This window comes from Astatotilapia calliptera, chromosome 4 (assembly GCF_964374335.1).
Source record: "Astatotilapia calliptera chromosome 4, fAstCal68.1, whole genome shotgun sequence".
Classification (NCBI taxonomy): domain Eukaryota; kingdom Metazoa; phylum Chordata; class Actinopteri; order Cichliformes; family Cichlidae; genus Astatotilapia; species Astatotilapia calliptera.
In genome coordinates, this window is record NC_137425.1 from 4,832,114 (window position 1) to 4,848,694 (window position 16,581).

Here is a 16,581-nt window from a genome sequence, read left to right on the forward strand (position 1 = left end):
GCACTGCAGCCTATCTGAGCACTTATGAGGTGAGGCATGGGGTACACCCTAGACAGGCCGCTAATTTTAAAGGGCTAACAAAAAGGAAAAAAACGACCACTCATACCTACAGTCGATTTAGAATCACCAGTTAACCTAATGTGCATTTTTTTTAATTGTGGGAGGAAGCCAGAGTGCTTGGAGAGAAGTCTCCAGCTGGCTGTCGAATTTGAACCCCAGACATTTTACTGATTTGCTTTTTTAGCAAGAACTCAATGACCTGCATCACATGTGGGGAAAAGACATGCAGTTTTCGGTTAAACTGTGTCACTGGCTAACTTTGTCCGTGTTACCTGTTCACAATAAAGTAATATTTGTCACCTATAAATGTTACGTATCTCAAAATCCAGGAGTATAATTTAAAGTCTACATTTACAGCAAACTATCAATGCTACAAGTAACAGCTCAGTAAGCATCTTACCAAGTCACTGTGCTACCCTGCAAACGAAAAGCTCCACTTTTAAGCACATTCCTTTAAACCTAATCCCACCCGGAATTTATCATCAACAGGACTTTATACCTGCTGTAAAATCACAGCAGTTTACATTTAGAAAAGAAACCTTTTTGTTTGCTGATAGTGCAAATAAAGCACAGATTGTAGATAAGAGATTAACAAAAAAATCAACCACCAGGCATTTCTAATCTGGATGTTTATGTCTATTACATGTAGTAAATCTCTGTATTTATAAATTAATGAGTTCCAGGAATAATGAAAGTAAGACACAAAAAGAGCTAATGGATGTTTGAGGCACGGCTTGGGAATGTACTCAAGTTTAAACTGGTCACTTCCTGGAGGGCAGAGAATTGAGTGAAGGTACCCGAGGCCAGGAGTTAATTTGTGGGTTAAGATAATATTTACTGCAGTTAATGCATTTCTGATTTAAAAAATCTTTGGCTGGAAACTCTTTCTGTGGTCAGAGGTGGTCACCTTTTCTTCCAGGGCAGCCATCCTCTCCTTCAGATGGAGCTGCAGCCTCTCGTTGGACTCGGACAGCAGCTTGTCCACCGTGTCAGAGAGGCGCTTGTTGTGTTCGTCATTCATCCTCTCCCTCTGCCTCGCCTGAGGGGCAGGGTAAGCGAGATGAGCGAGAGGGAAAGATTTTTAAAAATCAGTGCAGAGGCTGAGAGAAGGGAGGGGGGGGGAGGAGAGTTAATAACAGGGAATCTGCTTGACAGAGGGAGAGAGAGAGAGAGAGACAACGACTTCAATCTGAATGTGCACGGTCAAATACAGGGTTTTGAAAATTAGTGCGCCTTTGTGCAGAGTAAATCCTGACAAAAGGAAAAGAGGGGGAGGATGAAAACAGAAAGATGGAAAAGCAAGCGTGACTCACTCGCTGTAGCTCCTGGTTCTTCTCCTCCAGTTGCGCCTCCATCTGTCGCAGTCGCTCCTCAAAGTTACCATGACGCTCCTCCGCCTGAGCGATTGGAGAGCAAGGTTACAGCCTGAATCATGTTGCAACACTAATACAAATTAACACAAAAGGAACAGCTTGTTGACTTATTCCTTCAATTAGTTACATGCCTGTACAGATCACAGTGTAACAGGAAAGTTTGTTTTCTTGTTTCTTACAGGACATTAATCTTATCCTTCCACGCCAGCCTTCCTGCCCGAACATGTAGAAGCAGTAGTCGTTGAAGAGGTTTGACTAATAAGAGCAGAGCGACTTCTATGCAAATTTTTTGGTGTGAGGAAACCATTTTTTTACGGGAATGCAAGAGGTTAACATGCATGCAATTAAATCAGTCAGTCAGGAAGAATTTTTGCGGTGTACAGTCCTTGGCGTGCTGAGCACCCAAGGATGTAATAGCTGTGCTCACTCTGTGCCCTGAGCGGGCTTTCATCTCAGCTTGTCTGATTATGTATTGCTGCCACGGCTTGATAAAATATTTGCTATTCTTCTATCTTTTGACATCTTGTGGTTTTTTTCCCCCTACACTTTATGTGGGCGTGAATGCACACAAACATGCACTTACAAATGCTCCTGCTTGCACCTGCCTGCATGTACTCACGCATGCAACTGAGTCTCTGCATTGCTGCACATTCCAGCTCGCACCAAATTTGTGCACACACATCCACGTACTAAATTTTGTCTCTAGAAAATTTTGCTGTTTACAAAAAACACGATTGGGGATAAAAAGGCTCGCAAGACTTTGGCAAACCTGTCGGATCACTCCAAAATACACCAACAAGGGTTTACTGAGGCCGATTAGGACGTACACACCTTGTTGAGTGCAGCCACTCTCTGGGCGAGCTGGGCTTCGATCTCAGGCAGCGTCTCAGCTCTCTGCAGGGTTTGCTGCAGCTTCTGTTTGGCATCATCAAGACGCTCCTGAAGCTGCCGGTTCTTCTCTTCACTCTGCAGGAAAGCGGGATGTCAGGGAGTGCAGGTGGAACTCGGACCGCAATAGAAGATTGCCGAGGGCAAAAAGACATGTTTAAAGCCGTCGGGGGGGAAGTAGAAAAGGCACTAATGATGCTCTTTCTGTGCCAATGCGAAACACAGCCAAGCTGTCAATCAGCAGCAGAGACATGAACACGCATGGAGATGAAAGGGACTGTTAACCTAACCTGTCTGTGGAGTGACTCCTTGCTGGCCAGCTCATTTTCCAGCTTATCTTTTATGTCATGGAGAGAAGTCGCCTCCCTCTGGGCACTCAGGTACCTGCAAACCAGACCCCAACAGAGACGTGAGTGGACGGGATTTTGGAAGAAAGGTCATCTTCATGTCAACTATAAAGAAATAAATCTACCAAAAATAATAAATATCCAGGGTAAATGCACACAATCCATTTATAAAATATGAGACTAAATGTTTAAATTTGCTCTGTATTCCTTAAAAAAATAGAGCTCATTTTATTAATAAAATTATTTATTTCATCTGTGTTTTTATTCATGTATTTTGTTTCTGGGAGGGAAAGTTTATATGACATACTTCATATGAGATTTGCATGATTTTTATAAAAATGCCAATTTTAAATGGGAAAAAGATGAATTAGGGACAAAATGCAAGGAAATTTTATGAAACAAATAGATGAATTCAAAAATTAACAAAACAAAAAATAAATGGGAACAAATAGGGGGAATGAATATGCAGATAATTAAATTCATGAATGAATCCCTACATTTATACCTAATATAGTTTAGCACATTCAATAGCTCTGAATGTTCTTTTTCGATTCTACTGTTTCTGTCTTTATAGATTTTCTTCATTGCGCTTTCCATCCTGCACTTTCTCCGTGTTGATGGACGTGGAGAGAAAACACAAACCTGCGCTCTAATGTGGTGATCCTCTCTTCCATGTCTTCCCTTTGACAGAGCGCCTGTGAAAATATGTAACCACTGTGAGAAACAAATAGAAAGGCGTAAGAGAGCAAATGGTAAATTTACAAGGAGGCGTTCTCAAAAAGATAATTCACTCAGTGTGAACTGCTATTAGTTAAGGAATGATAATGACCGGTTGATAGTTATCGCTGACAGATGTCAGAAGCACCCTGTTATGTCCAACAGAAATGAGAGTGGGGGTTGGGTGGGAGGATACAGGCCGTGGCAAGAAATAAAAGTTTGCTGATTAAACTCGCTCGACTACCTCTAATTCCAAAACGCTCCACACGCCTTTCACTCAGCTGCCAGCGCACTGACTGATTAACCGGCCCACATCCATGCTCTACCAGTGACATCACGGCTACACGGTGATTTGCATACAGCAACAGTTGCTGCAGCCACGTAAACAAACAGCATAGTAACCACAACAAAAAAGTATGAACAACATAGCTCGGAGTGTCACACCTCCTTTAGATCCCTCTGTAGTTTCTGGTTGGTCTCCTCTGATCGGGCCAGCTCCCTCCTGGCAGACGTCAGCTGCTCCTCGATCTCGCCAACCTGACAGGAAATGAAGGATACAAGGCTAAACGGGCACACATCGTTTTCTGTCTGTTAGCATTGCAGATTTGCGATATTTTGCTTGTTTTGCTAAGAGCATTTGACCTTAGGAACTCCTGAACCGAATACCTGTCTGCACATGAGGGCCAGTCGCTCTTTCAGTTGTCCCAGCTCTGACCTCTGTCTCTCTATCTCGCCCTCTCTCTGCCTGTCAATTTCGCCGTCGTCCAGGATGGAGGACGGTCCGTTGGGAAGCCTCTGAAAGAAAAGATTTACTGTATTTAATATAAAAAGGATAAATTATGATTATTAAGAATAAAACTTCCAGAGTTTATGGGTTTTCCGGGGATTTTGCTGTCGTGTTTTTTCCGCTCCAGGAAGCAAAATTTAAGAACTTAAATTTGAACTCTGCAACATTTAATTGTAGTGGAGCAAAAAGTTGTATCTGCAGAAATGTAAGATAAAAATTATAATACAATATGTTTCATTTCTATATGTTAAAGTAACATTATTGTAACATCTGAAACCTAATCTTCCACTCAGAGGACTATCTTGTGACACAGTGGTTTAAAAATGTGTGAAATGCTCTATTTTTTTTAAATTCTATTAAATCGCCCATGTTTAAAAAAATGTATATATATTGTCGGTCTGCTCTGGTTATTGAATGAGAGGTGCATGTAAATGTGCAGGTTTTACAATGTGTTCATCTTTCAAAGTGGGAGCAGGGATTTTACACAGTTTTTCTCTTTCGTTAAGCTTTTGTACATAAAAAAAGAAACAACAGTTAGTATTTTGAGTAAGTTTTCCTCGTTAACACTGTGAAATGCACAGTTTTTAAGCAATTAAGAAATCCTGTTGCAGATAGAGGGTGGGTTATATGAGAACTCATCCAATTGTGACCGTTTCACAATATTTGATAATCAGTACACTTCAACACAATACACACATCATATTGTGATATCTATGTAACCAAGGAACATAACATGTTAATAAAAACATCTCAAGCCACCATCAATTTAATGAATTAGCTCACTGATTTGACATGCAGAGACGGATGGGATTCAAACTCAGGACCTTCTTGCCTTGAGGCATCGGTGCTAACCACCAGTGCATAACTTCCTCCTTGAAGAATGACTGAAATGCTGCTTAACGGGAATAAACTGACACTGATGGCTGTAAGCTATATGACAGTTCTACTGATCTAAGAATAAACTGTATACAGTTACTGCAATAACTGCAGCAGCTTCTGGCAATCAGTGGCACCTGATCAACGCTCCAGCTGCAGAGTGAGGAAAGATTTATGCAGCCTTAAACAGCAGCCGCTTTTATTTCTTGTACCCCCACTTTAAGATCTACGTATGCAGTCTGAGGAAAAATAGCAAAAGATAGCAAAACATGATTAAACGCTTTATTGTTAATGTTAAAAAGTTACTTGTATAACAATGAGTGTTTCTCTGATATTAAACTACAAGTGTTGAAGTCAGAGCTTTGCTTTGCAGACCCACGTGCACACTATAGACCACTCCTGCTCGTGTTTGTGCTGCGCCTCAGAAAGTAAGGAAGCCACAACAGTCAAACAGCCTCGTTGCTGTGAACAGAATGTTAGAGACAATGAAAATTCTCAGCTGTCTTTGTTTCTGCTCTTTTGTGCTTCTTTCTCTTTGTGGTGAACTCCACTGTCACTCCCTTTCTTGTGTTAGTTAACATTCCTATAATCCTTCACACTGTGTACTCAAAGACCATGCGAACAGACACAATGCGGGTCTATGAGCCTAGCTACAGATGGTCAGCACGGGAAACCTTCTATACGCTAACAACACAGCGGTTTGTAATGTCAGCCATGTTTTTTCAGCTTTGCTCTGCTGCATGCAGAGAGTATATATGTGTTGCTGTGACAATATCACAGGTCAGTATGAACACAACTCTAAAACCAACCTGTTTTCTGTCCTCTACAATAAACTAACTGTGCTTTATGATCTGTATGTACAGTTATTGCCTATGAAATGCGCTCGATTACCTCTTTGCCGTTGTCTAGTCCTTGCTGGCGTCGTTTGATTTGCTCCCTTAAAGAGAGAACCTAAAAACAAGGCAAAGAGAATCATCAAAGAGGCCCCATCTGTAATTATCTTCTATTTCTAATCTAAAAAGAAAACTAAGTGGGAGGGAAACAGGGACTCACCTCTTGGGAGGAAGACTGTAGCTCCTCCTCCAGGACCGACACGCGCTCCAGAGCTACCCGTAGCCTTTCGCGCACTTTCTCATCCAGAGCTTTGTGATGCTCGAACAAGGACTTGAGGGCCTTTAGGACCTCCACCTCACTAGAGACCCCGGCCGGAGACTGGGCCTGCCTCTTCACCACGGTCATCCTCAGGCTGCGCTCATGGCGGGACACCAGGCACTCCAGATGTTCGAGCAGCAGCTGGAAACACATGTGGTTCACATGCAGTAAAAGCTCACCACAGTGCGCCTCTGATATGTCTCAGAGGATTACGTTTTCTCGTGTGAAGTCTTTCAGAAAAGGCGAGGTTGCATGCCAGGATCAGAGGAGAGCATAACGTAAAACAGACATGGAAGTGTACTGACTCGTGTGTTGTTCCTCTCTGCCTTCAGCTCCGCGATCTCCTCCTCTCTCTCCAGCAGCTGTTCCCGGCAGAGGTTCAGCTCTTTGGTCAGCACTGCAAACTCCTGCAAGGTCACAAGAGGGTGCTATTATTGACTGAACAGTGCTGCTGCTGCATGAGGTCATGAGTGCAGGTTAGACATACTGATCACACACACACACACACTGCTTTACCTCTCATTCATCCAAGAATGATTACAGAAAGGTCAAGCAGGTGGGACGTACGGGTGGAAGTTCAAATTCAGTCAGGAAATGTGTGACAGCTGATTTACATTGAAGCTGCAAGGTTTTCTTTTATTTTAAAGATGCTTTGCAAATAAGACATGAATCTGCTTCTGCTTCTCCATCAGACACCAAAAAATGTAGTGAGGAGAAAATGTAACTCCACGTTAATGAGGCTGGATAAGTCTTCTAGCTTTAGCCAATTATATATATCTATATCTATATATCTATATATCTATATCTATATATATATCTATATATATATATATATATATATATATATATATATATATATATATATATATATATATATAGATATAGATATAGATATGTACAAATTTTAAACTATACATATAGTTTAAATTTGCAGAATTTACTGAACAAACTCATTTTGTTACATTTTGGAGTCCCTTTATTTGCTTTAATTTTGACCCCAATCTATATGCAATCAAAACTGCCTTCATCAAAAACATATACAGGAATAAATAAATGATTTAATTAATAAATAAATCATGAAATGCAGCAAAACAATATGAAAATTGATGATAGTCACAAATTCATTTAGAAAGTGTGATGTAAATGGATCATTTTTGTTTTCATTAGTTTGTTTTTATTGCCATCAAGCTACCTGTACATTTTAGGATAGTTTTTAAAGTCCTTTTATTTGTTTTGAAATCTCTTAAAACTTGTTCTAAAAGATATATATTTTAGACTCAATTTGTTTTAACATGTTTTATTTTATCTTATTTATTTAGTAATAATTTTATTTTACTTTGCTTATGCTATTTGTATATGCACAGCACTTTGTGAACCCTGGTTTTATGTTAAAGTGCTTTATATATGAAGCTGGTATGGTATGGTACATTTGTTTTATTTCAGTTATTTTCACATTAATTTCTGTATTCCTGATTGTATATTTGGTGTATATATTTGACAGCATACCTCATATTAATGGAAAAATGTTTTTCTAGTTACTTTCAGAAAACCACTCATCAGTGAGGCTTATTTTAAAAATGCTTCAGTTTGCTCAGGTGCATAAATATCAGACAGAGTCCAGATTTTCCTGATTGATGCATCATATGAAGTAATGCACCAATCCCACTTAGTGCCTACTGTACAAGCCTGTGGGGGGCTCTGTTATAATCTAGGGTTGCTTAGTCAGGTCTCTATGCAAGGCAGGGATAGCTCAGTAGGTAGCGTGGTCACCCCATGATTGGAAGGTTGAGGGTTCAAATCCACTGAATGGCTACCCTGCAATATCCCTGAGCAAGGGGCTGTCCCTACACACTGCTCCCTGGGCACCTGATTTGCAGCTGCCCACTGCTTCACTGAGTGAAAGGGTGAAATGCAGAGAGAGTAATTTCCCCTCGGCGCTCAATAAAGTATGCATTATTATTTAGCAAAGTTATCTGGCCAAAAAAATGAGGTCAGCTGACTACGTGAATATAGCAATCGAGCAGGTTATTCCATCAATTCTCTTCCCTGATGGCACAGAGATATTCCAAGATAACAATGGCAGGATTTATCAGATTCAGACTGTGAAAGAGAGGTTCTGGAAGCGTCAGGCATCATGTTCGCACATGGATTGGCCTTAAACCCACTGAGAATCTTTGGGATACGCTGGAGAAGATTTTCCACAGCAGTCCGACTCATCCAGCATCAATACAAGACCTTGGTGAAAAATTAATGCAACTCTGGGCAGAAATAAATGCTCCGATGTTTAAAAGCATATTGAAAGAACGCTATGGTCAATGCATGCTATCATCAAAGCTTTTTTCATGACTTCTTGGCACAGAAGGTGTAGACCAAAAATTCTCCTTTGATTGATTTTTTTTATTGTCTGCTGACTCAGTATTGGCTGAGAGCATGTGAAACCACCAAATAACTTGCCAGACTTTGGATTAACTAGATTGGAACGATCTCAGCATGGGGTTACCTCCTCTAACTTTGGCCAGTTTTCCAAATTAATAATAATTAAAAAACAAACATGAAAGCTAAAAAAAAGACTCCATGCTGTGAAGTTTAGTGCCATTTTTTTCCAAGGAAAAATTGAAGCTAACCAGTCTTCAAAGTGGCATCTGTGGCTCATAACCAAGCAGTCACAATATTCTGAATCATCAAAGTGTATGTTTAGGACAAAAGGCACCTTTTACATCAGCAAACCAGCATATATGTGTCCATTACTCCCTCCCATGTTATCTTTGGGCCAGTAGAAAAACTGATATGATCGTGACATGTCATGTCAATCTGTGAGGAAAACGCTCGCTTGTCTTGGGCTTATCTGCCACGTGTGGAGAGGCCACGTCATCAGCCAACACTCAGGTCAAACCCACTAAACAGATTTACTCATTATAAGTCGATACCAGGTAAGCTCACAGACATGATGCCAAGTACGTTCATATTTTAACTAAATGTGCTTCAGACTTTCACACTTAAACCTCAGAAGAGGAGGGAAGGTTGTAAGTTGGTATGTTTATGCTGCATTTAATTTCTAATGGTGCCTTTCAGTGGATTTTACCCTCTTATGATAAGTATAAATGTCAACAAAGTGGAGGCAAAACAAGCAAATGATTTCAATGACCGCAAATTTTTTCCGACCAAACTCCTTTATTTCATCGTTACAGGAGTATGTTACCTTCTCCAGCTTTGGCCGTCTATCCCAGAGAAAGCGAAACGCGCAGCAGTAAAAGCCAACAGGAGGCTTTTACGGCCAATCTTTTCCGTTAACCTACAGTGCAATTAAACACAGCAAACCGTTTGACAGATCTTGATTTCATTAACAAGCTCAAAGCTCATTGGCCTCAAAGAATTCCAGCACATTAAATCAACGCATACTTGCACAGAAAAGCGGCTACACTGCGGCCGAAAAAGGAAACGACTCACTTACAGTACGGTCTTTGCCATGTCTACCGCAGCGCTCATGGAGTCCAGAACTTGATATAAAATCTAACCACTGGGTTTATTGCAGGCGTTGCACCTGAAATTGGTTTAATTGCACAATAAGCATGGACCGCTATCTCCCATCATTAAAACCTGGAGGTTAAACAAGCATGAGAGTAAATTAGGCCAGCCTAGTCTTTCTTTTTCCAACTGACAGCGGTCCAACTGAAATGTTGTGATTTTGTGTAATTTACTCCAATTATGTATATTTTGTGAGGTCAGCCACATAATAGTTACAATCAAAATCTATGGCAACAAATCAACAGAGAGGGTGACATTCTCAGCTCGCTCAAGCCGACTTCAGCTCTCAGCAGCTGAGGTTGTGTTTTTGCTTCTGCAATCTCACACCCGCGACCATGCACACAATGTGTACCATAAGCGCCCGCCCATGCTCTGATTGTCCTCTCGTGTGTGACCGTGGCGTGATGCACACATGATGCAGAGCACATGACCATCCCTGAGCACGTGTGCACCAAAGCATGTGTGTTTTGGAAAGAAAATGCTTATGCAAACGGGCCAGTAAAGCGTACTGATGCATGCGCGCTGGCTGCTGTTATCTTTGCTCCGTGCTAAGAGTGATCAGTTTACCCACACGGCAGCAAATAGGAGCCTTACCTCACACTCTCTATCAGCCAAAAACGCATTTATAAAGTACAGCGTGTACAGTCTGTAACAAGCCTCTGAGCTGATGTGCTCACTGGGCTGAAATAGAGGAGGATCAGAGGAACAAGTAAAAGAAAGAGGCTTATTTGAAAAGATGGAAGAGGAAGGACGAGGGAGGAAATTACTGTGTACAGATGGCACGTTCTGGGCCCAAAGGATTTTATAATTTTGGGATTAATTGGTGTAAAGGATGGTGTGAAACAGACCCCATAACAAGACACTTTGCATCACTTCGGTCAGGTAGATGATGGAAATCTCTTAGCGTCATGACTGACCTGATGTTTTTACCACTAAATCCCACCTTCATCCATGTCAATCTTCCCCCGTCATGATACACACCATCTAAAACACACTCCAGACCTCATTAGCATGCAGCAATATGCAAATGGACTTGATTTGTTAGTCTCTGTGAGTTTCATATCACCAGGTTTTTTTTCTCTTCCTCTCTCTTTCCAAGCCGTGCTGTCGCTCACTCCATCCCTCTCTCCTGTTTTTCCTCTCCTGGCAACGTCTACACACACACACAGATAAACTCGGTGAACTCATCTACAGTAGAATGTGCCACAGTCGTCCATGTGTTCCTCTATCTGTGTGCTTCTGCAGATGTGTGCACCATATTGATCTCCTCTCACTGAGGGAACACGGCCCTTTAATGTCCACTCATTCTCTGGTAGAACGTGCAGCACCGCTACGTCTGTTATTCCATTTTTGATATTTCAGACATGGCAAGAGAGAGAGAAATAGGTACTAACAATGAGGGAGACAACACTGCAGCCCGAGGCATCCAACAATGACTCCTGCCTGAAAATAGAGACGGAGCTCTTCTATGTTGAGTGGAATTACAACATGATTAGCTCTCGGGCATGGGATGTGGGATAATAATGGCTTCTGAGCTACAGGGGCAAATGAAACACTGCGCCATCATCCCCGGGCTTCAGGTAGGACCAGTCTGTGCCACAGACATATTAGCATCACATTTGAAAAGCCCAGAAGGTCGTTTAAGACTTTGTGCTGTTTTTGAGGTATTTTTAAGATCCTTAAAGACTTAATTTACTCATATAGCAACCAAAATTTAACCTAATCTAAACAGAAGTGAGATGGAAAAACATCTCTCCATCTAAGATAGATGTAGCCTCAGTGTCTGAAAAGTGGTGCTCAAGCGCCTTAAATGCTTTCTTCCTAATAGCCAGCAGAGGGCAACATCACTGGCTGCAAAAAGAGCCGGAGTGTATGAAAGCCTAAGGGAAAATGACTCCACTTCTCATTTGATTAATGCCCTCAGTAATGACTTTGTGGTGAGTTTAAAGTCACAATTATAAGATTAAAGTCTTAGAGTCCAATGTAATGTCTGTTTTGTTTTTCCTGAAGGTCCATTCAAAGTAAAAAAAGATGATAAAGCAGTGTATGTGTTAGGATGTGGCAGCGAGCCCTTAATTGCTCCGTCAGTTACACCTGTTGTTCCTGACGTCCGGGTGTAAGAAAATATTGTTTAGTATTACAGTAGTATTTATTTATTTACCTGTTTTTATTAAAATTTGAATTGTTGATATTTAAGTTTTAGGTACTTTACTCGACTATTTCTAATTTGGTACTTGATTACTATCCAGAAAATTTTTTTTATAGTCTATAAGATTGTGATGATGCATAGAAAATAGAGTCTCACACTGAAAACATTGCAGTCTGATTTCAGCATTAAGTCTGTTATGACTGTTGAATAAACATGTGTCTACTTTAATAATCAACTTATGACTTACTTTGAATGTTATCAGTATATATTATTAAAAATATCCTATTATGTCAAATTAACCATCACAAATTCAATACTATTCAGTTTTCTATCATGGGAGATTAAGAAAACATATGTTTGAATTTGTAACTAGACTTTTTTACTCTATCAGCGATTTTTCATAAAAAGAAATCCTCAGATTTTCTGCTGATTCATTTTCAGCCTGAGAAGTGTTTGTTTTTTTCAGCTGATTCACATACACCCAAGCCGATCTTTATCCACGTTGCTGTAGTTTAAACGCCCCCAAAGGAGCCCAACTCAGCACCACCTGGACCATCTCCCACATTGAAATCCTGCTTATAGGTTCACGTATCAATAATTCAACAAGGAACCATTTTCACTATGAGAACATCTGATGAAGGAAATGCTCTACTCATAATATTTACTTTTACAGCACTTCAAAAACAGCACTTCTACTTATAATTCCACCTACAGCTTTTCATCATGCCATTGATGTTTTATACATGTAAGTAGCTTTGTGACTTTTTCAGATCTCCTGTACTACGATGTTTACTAAGTATTTAAATGCATATTCACAATACATCAATATCTTGGGTGTATAAGGCATAAATGTCTCGTCTTTGTTTACTTAAGTGCTTATTATACATTTTTTTGTTACAAACTGTGTGCATTTAACTCTGGAGATACCTGTGATGTGTTTTTTAAAGAATATTCATCAATACAGTGTCAGTAATGCGTATATATAATATCATAAATATGTGTGTATTTGTTCTTTTTGTATGCATTCATATAGTTATGGTAGCAGACCCAGCTTTGTGCACTTGCCTTTTGAGCTTAATTACTTAGTAAAATAGGGCCCACAGCTGTTATAATTATAGATATAATTAAAGATGAATTTGACTGATTGGTATTATATCCTATTTAATATTTTCTATATATATTAAGATATTATTGTTAAGACTATAATATTATTATGATCGACTATTATGCGAATCATTATATCACCGTTAATAACTATTTGCCCAAAAAAGCCAAGTATTCCTGTTCTTTTGTAACAAACATCTAAATTAAAGCTGCGGTTTTCGTACTTTTTCTCAATAATAAACATTACAAAAAGAATTCAGGTTGAATTTTAGTGAAATGAAGCTCCGCAGACTCTCGGTTGGTTTAGAGTCCAATTATTTTCAGCTTAGTTTCGCTCCATATTTTCCCTGTTACATGCAGTGACTCTGATACCCAACAGTGGACCCTGCCCCACAGCTTGATCCCCACCACATTAAAGGAACACTTCACCTTCAATTCACAGCCATGTGTCAATCAGCACACTTGTAAATTATGTTATAATAATAAAGAACCACATAACGTTTTTTTCCCTGCTCTGATAAATCTACAAAATATGAAGTTCCCGTAAATAGACAACTGCAATTAATCCAGTCATTATCCTGCTAACTGTATCCTTTTCCTCCCCGTTGTACGGTGTATCCCTGTATGTTACTGCAGGATGGCCTTCAGTGTCCACAGCACTGTGAGCAACAAAAATGTGGGAGAGAATGATGTAAATATTGCATTTGTGGTGATGATGCATTGCATTTAGCTACCAAACCCACACTGTGAAACAACCAGGCTGCAGATTCTACTCACATTTTCACATGAACTGCTGTTTGCAGAGTAAAAACTATCATTTGGGACACGTGTACATTTCTGCCTGTGGCTTAGAGTGTGCACAGGGCCACGATTGGGCCTGTTGCACAGAATATTGTTACATTACATGACCCTCCTTCACTCACACCTTCAAGCTGACCTTGAGAAGCAGAAATGTGAACTACTTCACTTTAAGCCCTCTTATGTTCAGGGAGAAGACAGCTAAAGAAGAGAAATGAGACATATGTGTGTGTGTGTTAAGATAGTGATGTGTCTTTTTCAGCTTGGTATGTTTGGCTCCTGCCAATCCTCCTGAACCCCCTGACCCCTCGCCTCGCCCTCTGTACCTGTGGCAGCGCGATGGAAAGCTGCCTCTGGAGGGACTCCTTCTCGTGGCCGAGCTCTCGTAGGCGTAGATGCGCCGTCCCCAGACTGTCCTGCGTCTCCCTCAGGCTCTCCAGCAGCCTCTCCCTCTCCGTCAACATGTTCACCATCAGCGACTCCAGGTTTCCTGTGCTTCCTCCTTCATCGCCTCCGCCTCCACCGCCACCGCCACCGCGCGGGTCCCGGCTGCCGTAGCCCCCAATGCTTCCCATTCCGCCACCCATCCCTCCTCCTCCGCCCCCTGCCGGGGAAGACGAGCCACCTCCACCGCGCCCGTCCTCCGAGATGGTGGGCATCACCTCGCACATCATCTTGAGGCCTGGGTGTGAGAGGTGTTATCTGAGAAGATGACTAGGACACTTAGGCAGAGTGTCTGGTGAGCGGCCGGTCAGCCCTCGTCATGAAATGCACAACAGTTAGTTTGTTTATCTTTTTCTGGGGGGTGCGGGGGGGGGGGGGGGGGGTCTTTCCTCTCAAGCTGACTGGATGAGGCTCACAGGCGAGAAACAAGTGCTGGGGGAGGATGGACGTGGCAGCTTTGTGAATTTGTGAGTGAGGCTATACGGTGGCAGTCCCAGTTGTTGGAACAGAAGACAGTGTAGGGTGACAGCAGCTAAAGGGGGCTGGTGTATAAGGGGAGGAAAGGGGTGAGATGGGGTGTAGGGGTAAGAGGGAGAAGTGCAGGTTTGGTGGGCGACCTCTGACCCCCTGGCCCAGGCTTCACTGAGGTGCCAGGTGAACCTAGAAGAGGAGAAGGAAGAAGAGGATTAAGAAGAGAAAGTGAGAGGTCATTTTCAGGCACATATGCGATGGATGTGGTGCTGAGAGGAGCTGGAGGAGAATAAAATGATGAAGGCATCCAACGCGAGCCAGGTTGTGATCCGTCCTCAACACTCATATGGATCCATTTCACACACACGCACACGCACACACACACACACACACACACACACAATAACGGGACACTTTTTTTTGAAACCACAAAAGCAGCAGTGCTGTCTCTTAACACTGACAGCAGCATCGCGATACTCTTGGAGTAATTCATCCATCTGGGTATGTCTCGGCTTTATGTATCCGCGCGTCCACAGCCATAATGGTAATAACGAATGCGCATGATGTACGGAAATGAGTCCACAAAACGCCGTCACGCAAATACGGAGCAAGCATCAGGAGAAAGACGCGGCGCTGTTTCTTACATTTATTTGGAGGGGGGGCAATAGGGTGTCATCATGAATTGTAATTGCGGGCTGTATCCAGGAGGAAATACGGCTCCCGAACCCGAAGGCTTATTAACAACAGAGTGGTCAGACAGGGAATTAATTACTGTTCCGGAAAAATAAATGATCCAAATATGTGGAAACCAGCGTATATTCATGCGCTTAAAGGCTGCACAGGATAGCCTCACACCGCTATCACGTCATGGTGGGAGGTGCCAATCATCCAGTAAATGATGGAGGCCTAATTAACGAGATTGAAGCCGGAGATATTACACATCAGTGGATTATTTCCCTTTTTTGCCACTAAGATGAACCTAAATGTCGCCAAAGCGTCGCGCCGCGCTTGGCTTTATTCCGACTGCAAGGCGTCTATTTCCTATCAACACCCCACTGCCCCCCACCCCGCACACACACGCCACCCTGCTCCCCCCCACCCACCCATAAAAACAGCTGGACCGTCTAACGCACGGCTACATCTGCGTGCCGCACATCACCGTGCCACCCCGATCAATCCGTGTGCCTTACCCTTTCCATGAGCGACAGAGAAAGGAAATAAACGCGCATCGTGGCCCGGTTCACTCCATCGGAGCAGCTGAGAGACGGAGGCTGCAGGTTATCCCCGTTACAGCCCGGTTACCAGCTTGCCCCATCCCCTCCCTCTCTCTGCTGTGGAAGAGACAGCACGGCTCAGCCGCTGCGTCAAAGCGCAGGTAGCGAACACGGGGGGTATCCGGTTAAGACTTTCAGAATAAAAGTGTGAAACTGGCAGTCCAGGGATGTGGTTCTTCTTTAAAATATTTATTTATGACATTGTAAGAGACGTGTACGTCTCTTAAGGGAAGAATGTGAGGGTGGTGCAGGACATACAGTGCATGAGAACAGCGAGACTGGTGCAAGCTAAACTGTGAGTGAGGAGTAACATAGTTTCAATGGAGGGGTGGCATACTGGTTGACAGATGAGGTCAGGCAGAAGTCTGCCTGGACTACTGTGTTTGCAGATTGCATTATGATTTGTAGTAAGAGTAGGGAGCAGATGGATGAGAGGTACACTCTGAAGAGAAGAGGAATCAGTCAGTAGAAGCAAGACAGAGTACAGGTCTGTGCATGGAAGGGAGACAGGTGTAACAGTGAAGCTGCAGGGAGTAGAGGCACTGAAGGTGGATGGTGGAAACCTGGGATCAACTAGGTAGGCGTGGTGGAGCGGATGGAGACGAGTGTCAGGGGT

General features: G+C 42.2%; 1 protein-coding gene across 3 annotated transcripts in view; it reads right to left on the reverse strand.

The window, feature by feature from the left end:
- The window catches only part of ppfia3 (PTPRF interacting protein alpha 3), a 33,885-nt gene extending 17,849 nt beyond the window's left edge, over positions 1-16,036 (reverse strand). For 2 of the 3 annotated variants that reach the window (XR_013908461.1, XM_026164120.2), the window contains exons 1-12: positions 15,882-16,036; positions 14,103-14,880; positions 6,506-6,607; positions 6,102-6,341; positions 5,940-5,999; positions 4,052-4,180; positions 3,830-3,922; positions 3,311-3,363; positions 2,612-2,705; positions 2,265-2,399; positions 1,374-1,457; positions 968-1,099 (exon numbers count right to left, since the gene is read on the reverse strand). Coding sequence is in view for 2 of the 3 variants with exons in the window: in XM_026164120.2 (XP_026019905.1) it covers positions 968-1,099; positions 1,374-1,457; positions 2,265-2,399; positions 2,612-2,705; positions 3,311-3,363; positions 3,830-3,922; positions 4,052-4,180; positions 5,940-5,999; positions 6,102-6,341; positions 6,506-6,607; positions 14,103-14,450 (1,470 nt within the window). In the remaining variant the exon portion in view is untranslated. The remainder of the gene's footprint in view (positions 1-967; positions 1,100-1,373; positions 1,458-2,264; positions 2,400-2,611; positions 2,706-3,310; positions 3,364-3,829; positions 3,923-4,051; positions 4,181-5,939; positions 6,000-6,101; positions 6,342-6,505; positions 6,608-14,102; positions 14,881-15,881) is intronic. The other variant, XM_080300119.1, reaches the window with a different exon arrangement.
- Positions 16,037-16,581: the final 545 nt, after the last annotated feature.